At 45.1% G+C, this 19,024-nt stretch overlaps 1 protein-coding gene across 1 annotated transcript in view; it reads right to left on the bottom strand.

Annotated features, from left to right (window-relative positions):
- GPR143 (G protein-coupled receptor 143) overlaps positions 1–3,641 on the bottom strand; it is a 62,814-nt gene extending 59,173 nt beyond the window's left edge. The window contains exon 1 of the mRNA XM_033948360.1: positions 3,321–3,641. Within this exon, the coding sequence (XP_033804251.1) occupies positions 3,321–3,579 (259 nt within the window). The 5' untranslated portion in view covers positions 3,580–3,641. The remainder of the gene's footprint in view (positions 1–3,320) is intronic.
- Positions 3,642–19,024: the final 15,383 nt, after the last annotated feature.

Here is a 19,024-nt window from a genome sequence, read left to right as displayed (position 1 = left end):
TGTAAGAGACTGTACATATACAGCGAAGATACAATGTAAGGGAATGTACTATGTAATTGAGAGCAGTTTACAGTGCAGGGGACTGTACATATTCAGCATAGGTGTTTATACAGCGAAAAAACAATGCAGATTTACAATGCAAGAAACTGTACATATACAGCAGAGATATTTATACAGTGAAAATACAGTGCGAGAGACTTATAGAGCAAGATACAATGCAAGAGACTGTATAATGCGGTTGAAGCGGTTTACTATGCAAAGATAGTTACCTATATAGCGAGGATAAAGAATGGTAAATGACAAGTATCAATTACGGGAGGGTGCCGAGAGGGGAGGGGTAAGTAAGAAGGATGGAAGTATTGGATTGAGGGGGAGGAAAGGAGAGATCGGGGAGAGGAGAGGTGGTAGAGTTTGGTTATTGGGAGGGGAGGAGTTTGAGAAATTTATCATAGAGGTAAGATTTTAGAGATTTCCTGAAGGATGAGTAAGATGGGGCAGATGAGATGAGGGTGGTCAGGCAATCTGTCCATCTGCCAGCTTGGAATGAGAGAGTTCTATTAAGAAATTTTTTGTAGGTGCATCCCTTTGGGGATGGATAGGTAAACAGATAGGCATTGCGCATGCGAGTGGTGAGAACGCAAAGTGGTGAGACAGATATGTCAGGGATAAGCCAGTTAAAGTTTTGAAGCAGAGGCAGGTGAATTTGAAGATGACTCTCACTTCTATTGGCAACCAGTGAAGTTTTCTGTAGTAAGGGCTGATATGGTTTGACTTTGTGAGGCCATAGATGAGGCGGACGGCGGTATTTTGAATGAATCTCAGACGTTTGATGGTTTTCTTGTAGGAGCCCAAATATATGATATTACAGTAATCCAGGGTTCTTAAGATTAGGGATTAGACCAGCAGTCTGAAGGAGGGGAAGTCGAAGTAATGTTTAATGTGTGGAGTTTCCAGAGGGTGTAAAAGCATTTTTTGACCTGGGCATTGGTATAGTCTCCATGCTTTACAATGACCGAGTCCCAACATCCAGGAAGCTTCATTATTCCATCCAAGACACCGTTTTATTCAGTTGCCGAATGGCTTGGGTACCGGCAGAAGAAAGCTCTTCCAGTGATGTAAAACAATGTCCACGCATAGGTTGTTTCAACTTTGGATAAAGGTCAAAGACTGATGGTCTCATGTCTGGACTGTAGGGAGCATGAGGTAACACCTCCCAGCCGTTTTTGTGTAGTTTTTCAATGACATTCCCTATGTGCAGGCGAGCATTGTTGTGAAGAATGAGTGGTCCAGCTAAGAGCAACTGAGGTCAGGTTTTGTGCATTTTTTGCAAAAAATTCACGATAATACACTGCTGTGACACTTCTTCCACATGGAACTTTGTCTGTGATGATGATGCCTTCATGATCATAAACAAAAATCATCTTTTGTTTGACTTTTGATTGAGCTCATCAAAATTTTTTGGGTCATGGAGAAGATAGAGCCCTCCACTTGTCATTGAAAAACTACGCGAATACGGCTGGGAGGTGTTACCTCATGCTCCCTACAATCCAGACATGAGTCCACCAGACTTTGCCCTTTTTCCAAAGCAACCTATACATGGACATCGTTTTGCATCTCTGGAAGAGCTTTCTTCCACCGGTACCCGAGCCATTCAGCAACTGAACAAAACGGTGTTTTGGATGGAATAATGAAGCTTCCTGGACGTTGTGACTCGGTCATTGCAAAGCAGGGGGGACTATATTGAAGGATTGTAAAGAAATACTTGGAAAAAAAAAAAGGAAATTTTTTAAAATAGTGTGCATTATTTATGAAATGACCCTCGTATATAAAAGGTATTAATGTGCATCTACCTTTAGGCATGATCATAGAGCTGTCATAGTGTAGTTGGCCAGTCCCAATTTAAAGTATATGTTATGTAACCCACTTTGATTGAAACCATCCCCCTTCCTTTTCATTCCAAATGAGTACAAACCAAAGTATTGGGGGTCCAGCCACAAGCATAATCCTCATAAACCCACACCGGCTCCTTCTCATCCCCATGCTTCCTCATTCTTTGCTTGACTGGTTTGTTCTGACTTTTAGTTTACTCCTGAGGAGACAGTATTGATATTAAACACTCATCCAACTAACCACACCTGTCACCCTACAGAAAAGTATGTTGGGAGTTTCAGCATACCATCAGCTACAACTTCAGCAAAGAAAGTGTGGTCTCATTATGGGAATTTGGAAAATCACAATTCAGATCATAAATTAAAAAAGAGCACATATCTTTCAGTCTTTTTACAAACGACATAAAATATTTTAAAAGTTCCCCCCCTTTTACTAAACTGCCATAGCGGTTATTAGCGCAGGGAATCGCACTGAATGCTCCATGAGCATGGGAGCAGCGCGGAGCATTCAGCGCGGCTCCCTGCGCTAATAACCGCTATGGCAGTTTAGCAAAAGGGGAGGAGGGGGTAATTAGCTGGACTAGTAAGACTAAGGGCCTCTTTTACAAAGCCACACAGCAACAGCCCCAAAGCCCTTTAAATCTCTATGGGCTTCGGGGTCGTTACCACAGCAGCCCGTGCTACATGGCTTTGTAAAAGAGGCTCTAAGGCTTCGCCATTGTGGAAATATTTTCCCGTGATTTGCTGCCCAAGATACGATTGAAACACTTTTTAAAAGAGGGATTTAAAAGCTACTTTCTTAGATAAATTTTTCAGGATCATAAAGAGGTTTCAAGCAATGCAGTTAGGATTATTGGAACATTTTTGTGTGTTTTATAAGTATCTATATGTACTGGTGCATTTTAATTTAAAGATGGACCATTTGGATAAACTGCTTTAATTTGGTTGTTAGGGAGAAGGGCATTATATCAAATAGAATGAAAACATAAAAAAAAAACAGATTGATTCCAATAAAGCTGACTTTTTAAAATACAAAGTTTCAATCTTGCAGCCCACCAGTCTTGCATTGTATAACACCAGTTCTTTTTTGCATTGTCTATTTTCATTATTTTTTCAATGTAATCACATCTGAATCAAATCAAATTTAAAAAAAAAAAAAAATCTGCAAAATCACCCATTTCTCCTTTTCCAATATCTTTCTCAAGAACCAATGAAACCAAATCCCAAAATTATATCCCCCCCTTTCCTTCTTGGACCCTGTTGCTAAATTCCCCCTTCCCCCAAATTAAGTGTAATAGATTTTTTAAAAATGGAAAATAATATGATGCCTTGTTTGTTTTATTCCAAAATGGACTAACTTTAGCCAGAGTTAAGTGCAATTTTAATCCCCGACCAGGGTTACCCTGTGCAGAAGAGGGTTTTGCATCTTACCCAGGCAGCCCAGGAGGTCGCAAGCGCAGATTATGAGCAGGATCCGGGAGGAGGAGGAAGGTTTCGGGAAGGGGGTCAACCCCGCTTTCCTGTAGCTCTCTCTCTTCTTGGGCCACAGCTGCAAGACGGTGAGCAGCAGACCGAGCGAGGCGCTGGCCAGACACAGGGCATTGAAGAGCCACGGCTCGAAGCTCAGCACAAAGTGGGTGACCTTGTCGCTGTTAAGACAGCAGAAGGTCTCCAGCCTCGGCGAAGCCATGCCCGGGCTGGGGAAGAGAGGACAGTGGGGAGCCTGCAAAAGAGACTCTCTTTTCACATTCTTTCAGTGTGATCACGGGGCGGCTGCTGATCATGTGCCTCGAAATCCCCTCCAGCTAAACTGTTCCTGCCCTACTTCTAAGTGTGGAGAAGGGAGCGCACAGAGCAAAAGAGTGGATCATTTTCTACTATTGGGCAAAGACATGAAATCCGGGTGATCTGGTCTTTACCTTGATCCCCCCCCCTCCCATTTTATTCATTTGAGCTCTCCGGCAAGGGAAGTGGAGGAATTGCAACGATCCCACATGCAAAGAGATCAAGTCCTGTTTCTGTCAAAATGTAAGAAGCAAATCCACCGCATATTATATATATATATATATTTTATTATTAAGTCACAATACAGCACACCAAACAGCTAATCACCAAATATCTGCACAAAAGAACCCCCCCCCCCCCCATGTGAAGTGATCACAATCTAATCCCCTACAGAGCTACTCCCCCACCCCCATCCCCCCCACACAGATGAACAATAGAAGCAAAAGAAAGGACTCTCAGGTATAAACAAAGCCTAAGAAAAAAAAAAAAGGTGTTCGTTCAAACTGACTGTTTCCAAGTTAAATAAGCATCCCAAACCTTATGATAGAAAGGCAAAGTATGACGACATTAAATGCAAATAGTCCAAGCGGATACAGATGCGCCTCATAGCTGGCAAATACTTCTTCTTCCAACAAGCAGCCAACTCAATACGGGCAGCTGAAAACAAAAAAATAGCAAATCTGTGTTCCGGTTTCGTAAAACCCGGAACAGGGGCGTTCAACAAACAGGCCATCAGAAGTGGGCAATGTTTACGCAATATAGTAACCAAAAGCTTACCAACCTCCCTCCGATATAACACCACAGCAAGACAACCCCACCACACATGGCCAAAATCACCCCGCTGCCCACAACCACACCAACAAAGCGCAGAACTGGACTTATAAATCTGGTACAATTTAACCGGCGTATAGTACCAACGATAATAAATTTTGTAGCTATTTTCTAGGAAAGCAGTAGTAAACAAACACTTATACAGATATTGCCAAGCAGTGGCGTACCAAGAGGGGGGCGGTCCGCCCCAAGTGCAGCCTTAGGGGGGGTGCACAGCCGGACAGGTCCGGAAAATTCCTGGGCTGCGATGGCACTCAGCGGCATCGGCGCCCCCCCTCCGCAACGGCACTCAGCAGCATTGGCGCCCCCCCCCCTCTGCAACGGCACTCAATGGCATCGGCGCCCCCCCGCCCTGCGACAGCACTCAAGTTCGGCCTCCTTCTCCCAGCATCAGCAGAACTTCAGATCGGCAACAGGTGCTCAATCAAAAGCTTCCCCTGATTCAGCTTCCTGTTTTCGCCCAGGCAGTTCAGTCAGGGGAAGCTTTTGACTGAGCACCTGTTGCTGATCTGAAGTTCTGTTGATGCCGGGAGAAGGAGGCCTAACTTGAGTGCTATCGCGGAGCAGGGGGGGCGCTGATGCCGCTGAGTGCCGTTGCAGAGGGAGGGCGCCGATGCCGCTCAGTGCCATCGTGGAGGGGGGGGCGCTGATGCCGCTCAGTGCCGTCGCAGAGGGGGAGGGCACTGATGCCGCTCAGTGCCGTCACGGGGGGGGGGGGCCTTGCCAATCTTGTTGCCAAAATCGGAAAGGTGAGGAAGGGAGAAAGATGGGTCTGTGGTGGATGGAGAGATTGAGAGAAGGGGACAGATGATGGAAGTGGGGAGAAAGAGAGAGAAGGGGCAGATGATGGAAGTGGAGAAAAGGGGGAGAGAGAAGAGGGCAGATGATGGAAGTGGGGGAAAGAGAGAGAAGGGGCAGATGATGGAAGTGGGGAGAAGGGGCAGATGATGGAAGTGGGGAGAGAGAAGAGGGCAGATGATGGAAGTGGGGGAAGAGAGAGAAGGGGCAGGTGATGGAAGTGGAGAGAAGGGGGAGAGAGAAGAGGGCAGATGATGGAAGTGGGGAGAAGGGGCAGATGATGGAAGGAGGGGAAAGAGAGAGAAGAGGAAGATGATGGAAGTGGAGAAAAGGGGTAGAGAGAAGAGGGCAGATGATGGAAGTGGGGGGGAAGACAGAGAAGGGGAAGATGATGGAAGTGGAGAAAAGAGGAAGAGAGAAGAGGACAGATGATGGAAGTAGGGGGGAAGAGAGAGAAGGGGCAGATGATGGAAGTGGGGAGAAGGGGCAGATGATTGAAGTGGGGAGAGAGAAGAGGGCAGATGATGGAAGTGGGTGAAAGAGAGAGAAGGGGCAGATGATGGAAGTGGAGAGAAGGGAGAGAGAGAAGAGGGCAGATGATGGAAGGAGGGGATAAATAAAAGGAGGGCACATGATGGGGGAAAAGGATTGAGTTAGGGAAATACTGGAGGGGGTGAGGGAAAGAGGTGGCGAGCTGTAGGTAGACAGTAAAAAAGGAAATTGATGAGAGGGTAGTAAGAATGTAATCTAGATGGATGCAGAAAATAAATTGAAAAGGAAAATGAGGGAAGAAAGAGATTTCAGAAGGGAGGTGTGGGAGAGGGAAGGAGAAGAGAGAGATGCCAGACCAATGGGGGTGAAAGGAGAGATAGAAGGGGGAAGCATACAGTTTCTGGAAGGGGCATAGAAGGAGAGAAGATGCCAGAGAGATGGCAGACAGTGGATGGAAGGAAGAGAGTAACAAGAAGATGAGGAAAGCAGAAACCAGAGAAGACAAAGGTAGAACAAAAATTTTCTATTTATTTATTGCTTTAGGAGACATGTGTCACTGTTTCTGTGGTGTTGCATTGTATGCAGAGTTCAGCTTCTTGCTGGTTCAATTTAACCTTTGTCTATGTATTTCTATTTTATCCCCCCTTTTACAAAACTGTGGAGCGTTTTTTAGCGCCAGCCGTGGTGGTAGCAGCTCTGATGCTCAGAATTCTATGAGTGTCAGAGCTGTTACCACCGTGGCTAAAATCCACACAACAGTTTTGTAAAAGGGGGAGAGGTTAATTTGTGATGACATATTCCATACTAGGCAAAGGTATTTTCTGTGTTCTGTGTATTCGAAAGACATGGTTTTCTGTTAGGATTGACGGTGTAGGATTGATCTGTACTAGTCTGGCTTGTTTAGTTTTAAAATGGGTGTATTGATGTTGTCTTGCTCACTGCATATGTAAGATGCTGCCTTTTCCTAGGTACTCATGTGTGACGTGTGGCTTGTTACTAAAAATCATGTTTTTCGTACAGATGGAGGGGGGTGCCAAAATATGATGGGCCCCGTGTGTCACATATGCTAGATACGCCACTGTTGCCAAGTTTTTGGAGGCAGAGACTCCCCAAAATCAATCTCTCACGAATGTTTATAAGGATCATCCAGGGGGAACCGCACTAACAGGGCCTGGTATAATCGAGAAATTCCTCCCCACCCTGTGCCAATGCGAAGAGCCCGTTCCAACTTAGTCTCACTCAAACTTAAATCCCAAAAAGCATGTTTAAGAAGAAAGGAACGCAATTGTGTATAGAGAAAAGAGTCAACCACCAAAAGCCCAAACTCCTCTTCTAAATGATCAAAAGAACACATATAAGTCTCCAACCACACTTGCCCCAATGTGCAAAGGCCCGTATGAGGCCAAAGCTTGCGAAAATGTTCCGCACCACCGGGAAAAAACCCTGGAGTCAAGCATATAGGAGTCTGATGAAAAAATAGCCGCTCTGGGAACAACTGTCGCCAAACCTGATACCAAGTCCGTAAAGTGCCATACAAATATGGATTAGGATCTGAAATATTACCCCATAAGATTACCATGGGAGCCCAAGGTAATTTCCATAAGGAAATAGTAGGCAAACTATACTGAACAATCCGAATCCAAGGGCGGTCCAAATAGGAACACCAAGCGGCAATTTCTTGCAACCGTGCAGCCTGATAATACCCCAAAAAATATGGGACCCCCATCCCACCAGAAAATTTAGATTGATAAAGAACAGTCCACCGCACCCTCGTAGGATGTTTATTCCAAATAAAGGCAAAAACCTTACGGTTAAGGCGGCGAAAAAAAGAATCTGGAAAACAAATCGGAAGAGCCATAAACAAATACAACAATCATGGCAAAAGTATCATCGCAGCTATCTGACCAGTCCAGCTTAAAGTAAGCCCCTCCCAACCATCCATATCTCTAAAATGAGTACTTAAAAGCTCAGGAAAATTAGCCGCAAACAGCTGAGAAGTATGAATCGTAAGCCGCACTCCCAAATATTTAAGCGAAGAAGTAACCCAACGATAAGGAAAATCACGACGGAGCACCAAAACCGTGTCTGAAGGAACATTAATATTAAGAATCTCAGACTTAACCATGCTAACTATAAAACCCGACATTTTACCATACCATTGGAGACAATGGGATACCACTCGTAAAGACACCTCAGAACTCTGCAAAAACAGCAGCACAATAGAGCAACAATTTGTATTCATGAGGGCCCATAGGAATACCCCGGATATTACCGTGAGCATGGCTAGCATAGGCTAACGGTTCAATAGAGAAAGCAAATAATAAAGGAGATAAAGCACACCCCTATGTAATTCCAACGGCGCCAAATAAGTCCCATTTACTTTCAATCGTGCTAAGGGGGAACGATATAAAGCTTGAACCCAACGCAAAAAACGACCCTGAAAGCCCATGTAAGCCATCACCTGAAAAAGAAAAGTCCAATCCACCCTATCAAATGCCTTATTAGCATCAAGGGACACAAGCAAAGTAGGGGAACCCTCCCATTGAGCATACCACATCAAATTTAGTGCTGCTTTAATATTATCAAAGGTTTGTCTATCATGTATGTACCCAGCCTGATCAGCATGGATTAATTTATCAATAACTAACTGCAATCTAGTAGCCAAAATCTTCGTAAAGATCTTATAATCCGTGTTTAACAATGAAATGGGACGATAGGAACTACAACAGGTCGGCGTCTTACCCGGCTTGGGGATCAAAGTGACTGCTGCAAGCCGCCAAGACTCCAGCAAAGGAGCCCCTGAATCCAAAGTTGCAAATACCCTCTCCAACAGAGGGGCCAAAAGATGGCCAAAAGCCTTATAAAACTTGTTGGTATAGCCATCAAGTCCCGGGGCCGTAAGTAAGGGAATACCTTTGATAACATCCAAAATTTCTTGCTGAGTAATAGGGCTAGAGAGTAATCCCAAGTCTCCCACAGACAGAGTAGGCAGGGAAAGCAAAGATAAATAAGTCGCCTGATAGAACCATCAACTCCAGTGGGGGACGTATATAAAATCCGATAGTACTCTTGAAAAGCCTCCCCAATATCATCAATAGTATGACAATCCCGCCCATCCGGAGTCACAATCTGAGAAATATAATTCCGTGTCCTCTGCTTCCGTAATTTATTCGCCAAAAGTCGACTAGCTTTATTATTAAACTCATAGTATTCCTGCTGTACCGTCTGAAGCTCAATATTAAGCGTTGCCAATTCCAAATCTTTGAGAGCAATCCGGGACCGATAGCTCTCAGAGCCCAAGGAACGCTGCTCCATCCATTCTAACTCATCCAATTGACTACGCAACTGTTGTTCCTGAGCCTTTTGCAATTTATGAACATATGCCTGTAAAGATATAATTCTGCCCCTTAAAACAGCTTTAAGATCCTCCCATAGCACACAAGGTGCAACATTATCGATATCATTAAAATCAAGATATCATTAAAATCAAGATATCATGGGGAAGTGATAGCATTAGCTATCACTTCCCCATGGGCCGGTTCCAATAATAAAGCCTCTGAGAAACGCCAAGGGCTCCAAGGAGGGTGTGACAACAAGCCCCACAAAGAAACCCGAACAGGCATATGATCAGAAAGCGAGCTAGATTGGATGGAGCAAGAGGCTAAGCGGGCTAACCAAAAACGGTCACCTAGCCACATATCAATCCGAGAGCTACTGTCCCAGGAAGAAGAGCAATAAGTATACTCCTGATCTCCAGTGTGAGTTTGTCTCCACAAGTCGATCAAACCCCATTTAGCAATCAGAGACCGCAAATATTCCCTCTCCCTGTGAACAGAGGAGTTGTTCAAGGACGCATCCAAAGTAACATTAAAATTCCTCCCTATCAGAAGGAGACCCGTTGCTACGCGGCCCAACAGATCACTCAATCCTACAAAAAAAGAGCCCTGACCCACATTAGGGGCGTAAATATTCAACAACGTACAGTATAAACCTTCCCGCACATTAAAACAGTTAATAGCAAATAACGCCCTTCAGGGTCCCGAATAACTGTTTGAACCTCTCCAGGAAATGAAGAGGCGAGCAAAATACCCACCCCTCTAGTTTTCTTCCCATCACGCACATTAGAAGCAAAAAACATAGTAGGAAATCTAGAATTGTGCATCAGATATTCATGTTTGGAAAGCAAATGTGTTTCTTGAAGAAAAACTATAGTGGCATGCAAACGTTTCAATTAAATTTACTGATGGAGAAAATGGAAAATGCTATAAGGTCTAGGAACCTCAGATTTCTGAATTTTCCTATATCTCATTATCTTTCTCCTTTGGAATTACTAAAACTGTATTTGAAGAATATACTTTATTATACTGAGTTAGAAACTTTTTCTTCGGATAATCTGTACTATATACCTAGTGGTTCCAAAATGCTTTCAGAAGAGGGGGGAAAAGATCTATTGGTGTCACCTGATAAGTTTAAATATTTCTCAATTCTTAGAGTCATCGAAAGACTTTATAGCCAAGAGAGCAACATTATTGGTCACCTTTAAGACTGAAATAGAAAAACAAGCTATTCTTAAATTGTATTTTATAAACAAAAATGTCTTGTTTTGTGGTCAACAGATTAATATTTTTCCAGACATCTCTAAACAGACACAGTATAGCAGAAAGCAGTTTCTGCAACTTAAGACTCGCGTCTTAGCTGTGGGAGCTTTATTTTTTTTCTTAAGTTCCCATGTAAGTGCTTGGTGATATATCAGAATACTAGATATATTTTTGTTGATCCAGCTCATTTAGAAACTTTTCTTCAAGATAAACCTAAATTAGACATATTGCCTGTAAAGAATACAGAGGTTGAGATTGAGTGAAATTAGAATGTTTATCAGCCTGACCTAGGAGGTTATGAGATATTGTTTCTTATTTCTTTTTTCCTTATTTTCTTGGAGACTCCTACAGGACAATCAGCCCCCATAATAACGATGACTTGATAAAATAATTTTTTTTTAGTTTGATGCATTCTTCTTGAATTTGTTTATTGCCTAAGTTGTTATTTTCTAACAAATTAATAAATTTATATATATAAAAAAAGGAAGAATCACTACGAGAGAAAGAGAAAATCCAAAAAGAAAGCCAATGTGTTGAAGACAATGGGCTGGGAAAAAATATTTCTTTTAGACCCCCCTTTTAATCAAGCCATGTTAGGGTTTTTTAAAATAAATCTCCGGCCACTGCGGTAAAAGCTCCAATACTCATAGGATTTCTATGAGCATCAAAGCTTTTACCGCAGTGGCTGTCAATAAAAACCCTAGTGCAGTTTGATAAAATGGGGCCTTTATTAGTTATTTAGAAAGGCAGCTGATAATCAACACAGCTGTTATATCATCATGAAAAAGGATCCCTAAACATGATTTAGTATAATACCTATTGAATTCTTCCCCTCAGTTGAAAATGATACAATGTTACCCACCTGCCATCACCCCCAGTTTTCCTTCTCTTCTCTCCCCCTGTCCCCCAATTTCCAGAATCTCCTCAAGTAGGTTTCATAGTCTAACATTAACCTTGACAATCTGGTACAGTCCTTTTCAAGGCCTTATAGCCTCTGTCATGTACTAGCCTATATTGGCATGTATTAGCTAGTGCTGCCTGATTTGCCAATTTGAATCGATTTGTTTCCTAAAAAAAAAAAATCAGACTCACCAATTCAGTGAGTCCTCACATGCCTCCTAAAGCAGCAGCAGCAATGGTGGTGGCCAGCCAGCAGAAGCAGCACTCTGAACAGGCTTCTCGTGGCCTGCCCTGCTGGGGCCTACCCTCTACTGTGTCAGTGAAGCCCTGGCAAGGCAGTGTGCGAACAGTCTGTTCACCGTGCTGCATCTGCCAGCTGGCCACTGCCACCGCTTCTGCTATTTTAGGAGGCCCGAAGGAGGAAAGGTCAGTCTAGAAGTGCTGCACAGGGGAATAGGAGAGATGGAAATCTGCTGCATGATGGAATGGAGGGATGAAAAGTTGCTGATTAGGGGATGTGAGGGATGGAAAGCTGCACATGGAAGGAAAGAGGAGAGGAGAGAGGAAGAATTGTTGGACATGGGGTGGAGGAGAAAAAGGGAGAGATGCAACAGAGGTAGAAAGGAGTAAGGGAGAAATCCTGAATTTGGACAGATTGAAGGGGATGCAAAGGGGAGGAATGTTGGACATAGTAATGGAGGGAGAGATGTGGCATTGTGCTGGAGAAGGGTGATAGAAGGAGAAATGGGCATGGGGCTCATGGGCAGTGGTGAAAAATGCTGCACATGATCTGAGAGATGAGAGTGAGAAATGTTGGATGTGATAGTAGAAGAGGTGGGAGAGATGCCTGGATCTGTCAAGACAGATAGACAGTGAGAGAGAGAGAGGGAGATTTGTGGCCAATAGGGGTGGAGGAGAGATAAAGAAAAGTTGAACTCATGGAGGGAAGGTTGCGGAAGGGAATGAGGTCCGGAGGAGAAGAAGCATGCAAGAGGCAGAAAGTGTTGGACTCATGGAAAGAGAGAGATGGATGGGGAGGGAGAGAGGGAAGGAGAAATGTCACACTCAGGGGAAGAAGGTAGAGAGTAAAAAGTTGAACTCATGGAGGTAGAGAGATTTTGATTGGGGGAGGGAATGAGGACTGGAAGAGAGGAAGCATGCAGGAGGCAGACAGAAAGAGATGTTTGACTGGTGGAAAGGAGGGAAAATGTTGGATGTGGCAGTAGAGGGAATGGGAGAGATGCACCCTGGATATCTCTCTCTTTCTTTCCCTACTCTCTTTGCAGCAGGAGAGGGAATGATAGAGAGAGAGGGAGACATGTTGCCAATGGGGGCAGAGAAGAGAGGAAGAAAAAAGTTGAACTCATGGAGGGACAGAGATGTTGGTTGGGAAATGTAATGAGGTCTGGAGGAGAGGAAGCATGCAGGAGGCAGAAAGAAAGAAATATTGGATGCACAGTCAAAGGGAAGTGCAACCAGAGATTCATGAAATCACCAGACTGCAAAGGTAGGAAAAATGATTTTATTTTCAATTTAGTGATCGAAATATGTCAGTTTTGAGAATTTATATCTGCTGTCTATATTTTGCAATATATTTGTCTATTTTTCTATAGTTATTACTGAGGTGACTGCATATTTTAAAGTCATCTGCCTTGACCTCTTTGAAATAAAAAGAATATAAATTATAATTAACATTTTCTCTGTGTACAGTGTGCTTTGTGTTTTTTATAATTTTATGGTTACTATTATGTATTAATAAGATTATATTGTGTGTATATGAAAAACGGATAGAAGAAATTGCATTACAATTATGGGGGTGGAGTCAGGGGCAGAGCTTGAGCAGGTCTGGAGGCGGAGCTTGGGTGGGATACTCAGTTGATATTTGTTAGGCTTAGGGTTTACTTGGCTTGAAGAAGTTGAGAAACACTGGTCTAAGATCTAGGGCTCCTTTTATAAAGGTACACTAGGGCCTTAACGCGCACAATAGCGCACGTTAAATTCCCGAGCACGCTAGCCACTATCCAAGGGCGCTACCTGAGCGCGAGAGCGCTACCCGAGCGTGATAGCCACTACCGCCTCCTTTTTAGGAAGCAGTAGATTGGTAATTTTGTGCACACCTTCGTAAAAGGAGCCCCTAGTTTTCTTCTTTGGGCCTGCAGCTGCCTTTAGCCTCATGAAGGGCCTGGAATGAAAGGGATGAATTTCTGTCAGAAACTAGGCTTTCTGATGCTCTCAGTTCCTTTTGCCTTCATGCCTAATTTGGTGAGCACACTCCACGTGAAGGCCTTCCCTGTGTTCCAAACATATTCCAGTCCTACTTCCCCATTATCAATAATACAAATATACTGCTGTCGTTATTTTTGCAAAAGTTCCTAGATGTATGGCCACAGCAATAAGCTCACATTAGCTCACTATTTATGTATTTTGCTGCCTACTGCCCCTCTGTATAGGGTTACTATTTTTCGGGCCTGCAAAAATCCAGACACATGGCCCTGTTCCGCCCTGGACCCACCCAGTTCTGCCTTCAACGCTGCCTCTTTCTGCCCCTCACAGTTCAGCCTCCAACCCCCTCGCTTCTTTCCTGACAAGGTCTGACTGCATCTGGAGGGCCTGGAGCATGCGCTGATGTGTGTGATGTCATCCGCACATGCTCAGCGCCCTCTATATGCACCCGGAGCTTTTTGGGGCTTTCCAAAACCCAGACAAACTGCCAGTTTTAGAAAGTCCATCCAGGACCCCGGACAGTCCTCTAAAAAGATGACATATCCGGGTTTCTCCAGACGTCTGGTAACCCTACCTCTGTGCAACCCAATATTCTGAGACCATCCTATGATTCAAAACCAAGATTGGGTGAATGGCTACTTCCTCCTTATGGGGTACCAATGTAGCCAGGACAAACAATCTAGAGTAGGACTCATGTTCTGCAGGGGGAAAAAATCCTCAGTCCTTCATTCTGCTCTCTCCAGAGGTCCACAAGTCCCAGTGAGTCCAATTCTCTTTGAGGCTTTTTTCTCTCCCAGCCAATAGAATTACCTGCCTCTTTTGATCTATCTAACACCCTCAGAACACAATTTACATCCCTCCTATCACTACAACTTGAAAAACTGAAAGTGGACAAAGATGTGGGACCAGATGAGATCCAGCCTAGCAAAATGAGGGAGCTCAGTGAGGTTCTGGTAGGTCCTCTTAAAGATTTACTTAATAAATTCTTGGAGATGGGAGCAGTGGCGTACCTAGGGTATGTGGCACCCGGGGCCCATCATTTTTTGACACCTCCCCCCCCCCCCCATGTAAAAAAAATTTTTTTTTTTTTTTTTTTTGCAATAACCATGAAATGGAATAAATGGTCAGAATAGAAACAGGCAGTGAAAATTTTCTTTTATTGAACCTCATATATGTAACCATTATTCCAAACATAACATAACATAAATTATGTCTAAATTGTCATGACATTAGAAGTACATATGGAGTAGTTGCAGGTGATGCTTGGGACAGTTCTGATTGTGTTAGTTCGGTTTTATGTGTTTTTTGAATAGAAGGGTTTTTATTTCTTTTTGAAGGTTTTGCAGTCTGTGGTTGATATCAATTGGTTGTAGAGTTGGGGGTCGAGTGTTGCAGCTCGAATGGCTAGGAGGTTGTCGAACAGTTTTTTTCTTTTGACGTTTTTGGTTGGAGGGTGTGTGAATGGTGCACAAGTTCTCCTATGTCTGTTTGAAGTGGATTGAATTATTTAGCTGAAGAAATTAGTTACCCCCCATTCCACACACATTAATTCTCTTCCATTTTTGTTCCCATTATAAAAAACACTGATAAGTTCCCAGAAAAAAAATACATTAAAATAAGAAGTGAAAACAAAGGCCCCTACAGATGAGAACATAACATAAGAATAGCCTAACTGGGTCAGACCAATGGTCCATCATGCCCAGTAGCCCATTCTCATGGTAGCCAATCCAGGACACTAATACCTGGTCAAAACCCAAAGAGTAGCAACATTCCATGCTACCGATCCAGGGCAAGCAGACACTTCCCCCATGTCTTAATAACAGATTATGGACTTTTCCTCCAGGAATTTGTCCAAATCTTTCTTAAAACCAGCTACACTATCTGCTTTTACCATAACTTCTGGCCACTTTATTTTTAAGTTTAGATCTTTCCTTTCAAACCTTGCTAGATGTCAAATACAGCACAAGGTAACTTCACATGGACTTAGCTGTGCAGGAAATGTGAATCTCCTCATACACCCACCATATAGTGCAAAAATGTGCAAAGGTCTGTTTTTTTCTTTCGATCACTACATAGCCTAATGCCACACAAGCAGCGCTGTTACAAACATATTCTGTAGGTCAATGCTAAGGATAACAAAGTTTCCTTCCTTGGACCAGAAGGAGATAAACCACTGGAAGAGATCCCAAAACAACACCCAAAGACCCACTCAGTGTGTGAATCAGTTGAGTGGAGTGGACTAACTGGGGGGTGGAAATGGGCCCGGAGTTTGCTCAGCAGAATTTCCCAGACCACCTCTTCCTCTCAACACATTGACACGCTGCCACCATCACCACTAGGAACACCTCACTGGGTAGGCCAGCTATGCTATAAACTTTATAAAACACATTATTATATTTTCTTATAAAGCACATATTTTAACTGACCTCTCTGACATCCTCAGCCTTTCCATTCACAAAAATAGAAGGAAGAAAAGTTCCCATTTCCTGCTGTCTCATGTCCCCGGCCTATACAATATTTTTTTTCTGCAGACCCTTCAAAAGTCTGACCAAATCCTCGTTTCACTTGCATTATAAAGTACTGAGGATGCCATCTCTCCCCAATCCCAGGTCCTAAAGTCTAAGACAGTAGCGCAAACTAATGCTGCCAGATACAGGAAAAAAAAATTTTGATTCGATTCAGCCCTATTGAATTGGTTTTTCAATTCGATTTTCCTGCCCAGTTGGGTGATTTTTTTCAAAACTCCTGGTGGGTTTTATAGCTTTTTCACCCCCTTTGGCTTCTCCTAACCACACTGGCGCTGAGGTGTAAATAAAATAAAGAAACAAAAAGGACTTTTCCTCTTTCTGTTAAATCCTAGCTCACGTTTGCAGTCCAACACCAGCTCTGGCAGGATACACATTTCAAATCTGACATGTTATAATCACAAAACAGAAAATAAAATTAATTTTTCTACCTTTTGTTGTCTGGTTATATTTCAAATCTTGTTGGTCCAAGGCTCTGGTTTTCTTCTGATAACTTGCTTGCCAGGGTCTCCTTCTTTCTGCATGCTAACCATCCATCTGCCAACTCTGTCCTCCCTTTCCATTTCCCTTCCCTTCCCAGGAAGTCTGGTATCTTTCCTTTTTTTCATCTCCCTCCACAGATCCACCTTTTCTTAAATACCCTTTCATCCGGCATCTCTCCCTCCTTCCCCACCATCCCAGAGTCCACCATCTCTCCGTTTCTTTTCCTAATTACCCTCCTATCCAGTATCTCTATCCCTCCTCCACACCATCCCTTGTGTCCAATTTCTCTCCCTTTCTGTTCCTTCCCTCCCTAAATCCCATGGTCCATCATCTCTCTCCCTCTCCTCTATTTTCAGACCCATTATTTCTTCCCCCCCCAAAGTTTGGCATATGCATGTCTCTTTGAACACCCCCTTCCCTCCGTGTACTTCTAAATCATGGTCCCCCCCCCCCAAAGGCCTGTCCCCCCTTAAAGGTCTGCCTGTCCCACCTTGAAGGCCTGCACCCCCCTTGAAGGCCTTCCCTTCCCCTTGTAGGCCTGTCCCCCCCTTGAAGGCCTGCCTGCCTGTCCCCCCCTTGAAGGTCTGCACCCCCCGAAGGCCTGCACCCCCCCGAAGGCCTGTCCCCCACTTGAAGGCCTGTCCCACCCCCTTGTAGCTTCTCCCCTCCCCTTGTAGGCCTGTCCCCCCTTGAAGGCCTGCACCCCCTTGAAGGCCTGCACCACCCCCCTTGAAGGCCTGCACTCCCTTGAAGGTCTGCACCCCCCCCCGAAGGCCTGTCCCCCACTTGAAGGCTTGTACCACCCCCCTGTAGCTTCTCCCCCCCTTGTAGGCCTGTCCCCCCCCTTGAAGGCCTGCCTGCCTGCCTTTCCCCCCCTTGAAGGCCTGCACCCCCTTGAAGGACTGCCCCCCCCCCCCCGAAGGCCTGCCCTCCCTTGAAGGTCTGCACCCCCCCGAAGGCCTGTCCCCCCCTTGAAGGCCTGTCCCACCCCCTTGTAGGCCTGTCCCCCCCTTGTAGGCCTGTCCCCCCCCCCCTTGTAGGCCTGTCCCCCCCCTTGTAGGCCTGTCCCCCCCCCCTTGTAGGCCTGTCCCCCCCTTGAAGGCCTGCCTGCCTTTCCCCCCTTGAAGGCCTGTTCCCCCCCTTGAATGCCTGCACCCCCTTGAAGGTCTGCACCCCCCCAAAGGCCTACACCCCCCCCCCCGAAGGCCTGCACCCCCCTGAAGGCCTGCCTGCCCCCCTTGAAGGCCTGCACCCCTTGAAGGTCTGCACCCCCCCCGAAGGCCTGTCCCCCCTTGAAGGCCTGCCTGTCTGCCTGTCACTCCCTCCCCCTTGAAAGCCTGCTTGCCTGCCCGCCCGCCCCACCCTGAAGGCCTGATGCCCCGACCCACCCCGAAGGACCGCTCACCCCCCTGGCCTCCCCGCACCACCTATGAAGCAGCCGCAGCAGGATCGCGAAGTCAGCGTCAGCGATCCCTGTGCTGCTTCCTGCGCCACGGTCCCGCCCCTCCTCTGACGTCAGAGGAGGGGCGGGATCGCGGCGCAGGAAGCAGCGCAGGGATGCTGACGCTGACTTCGCGATCCTGCTGCGGGCTGCTTCACAGGTGGTGCAGGAAGGTCAGTGGGACGAGCGGTCCTTCGGGGGTGGCGGGGGACTGAACGGCAAGGCCGGGAACACCCCCTTAGGGCTGGTACCCGGGGCGGCCCGCCCCCCCCCCCCCCCCCCCCCCCTAGGTACGCCACTGGATGGGAGAGGTTCTGCAAGACTAGAGAACAGTGAATGTAGCCCTTCATAAAAGTGGTAACAGAGAAGAAGTAGGAAACTACTGACTGGTAAACATTTCTGTTGTTGGAAAAATAATGGAGGTTCAGCTGATGGAAAGAATAATGAATTTCCTAGAATCCAATAAGTTGCAAGTAGTACAAGATCTATGACAACATGGTTTTACCAAAGGAAAATTGTGCCAAATGAACCTGATTGATTTCTTTGACTGGATGATTGGAGACATGGATTGAGAAAAAGTACCAGATGCGGTCTACCTAAGCATTTGACACAGTTCCTCATTAATAAGCTTAGCAGGCTGAAGTGAGGACCCAAAGTGGCGAACTGGTTGATTGACAGATGACAAAGGATAGTAGTAAATGGAATTTGCTCAGAGGAAAGAAAAGTGAATAGAGTGCCTCAAGGATTGGTACTGGGGAGATTTATTTATTTATTCATTCATTCATTCATTCAATTTTCTATACCGTTCTCCCAAGGGAGCTCAGAACGGTTTACATGAATTCATTCAGGTACTCAAGCATTTTCCCTGTCTGTCCCAGTGGGTTCACAATCTCTCTAATATACCTGGGGCAATGGGGGGATTAAGTGACTTGCCCAGGGTCACAAGGAACAGTAGCTTTAACCTTCTGCACCACACTCTCCCCTGTTTAATATATTTCTGAGTGACATTACTGAAGGGTTAGAAGGCAAAGTATGTCTTTCTTTGCAGATGACACAAAG

Source organism: Geotrypetes seraphini, chromosome 6 (assembly GCF_902459505.1).
Source record: "Geotrypetes seraphini chromosome 6, aGeoSer1.1, whole genome shotgun sequence".
NCBI lineage: Eukaryota > Metazoa > Chordata > Amphibia > Gymnophiona > Dermophiidae > Geotrypetes > Geotrypetes seraphini.
This window is presented reverse-complemented; position numbering and strand designations above follow the sequence as displayed.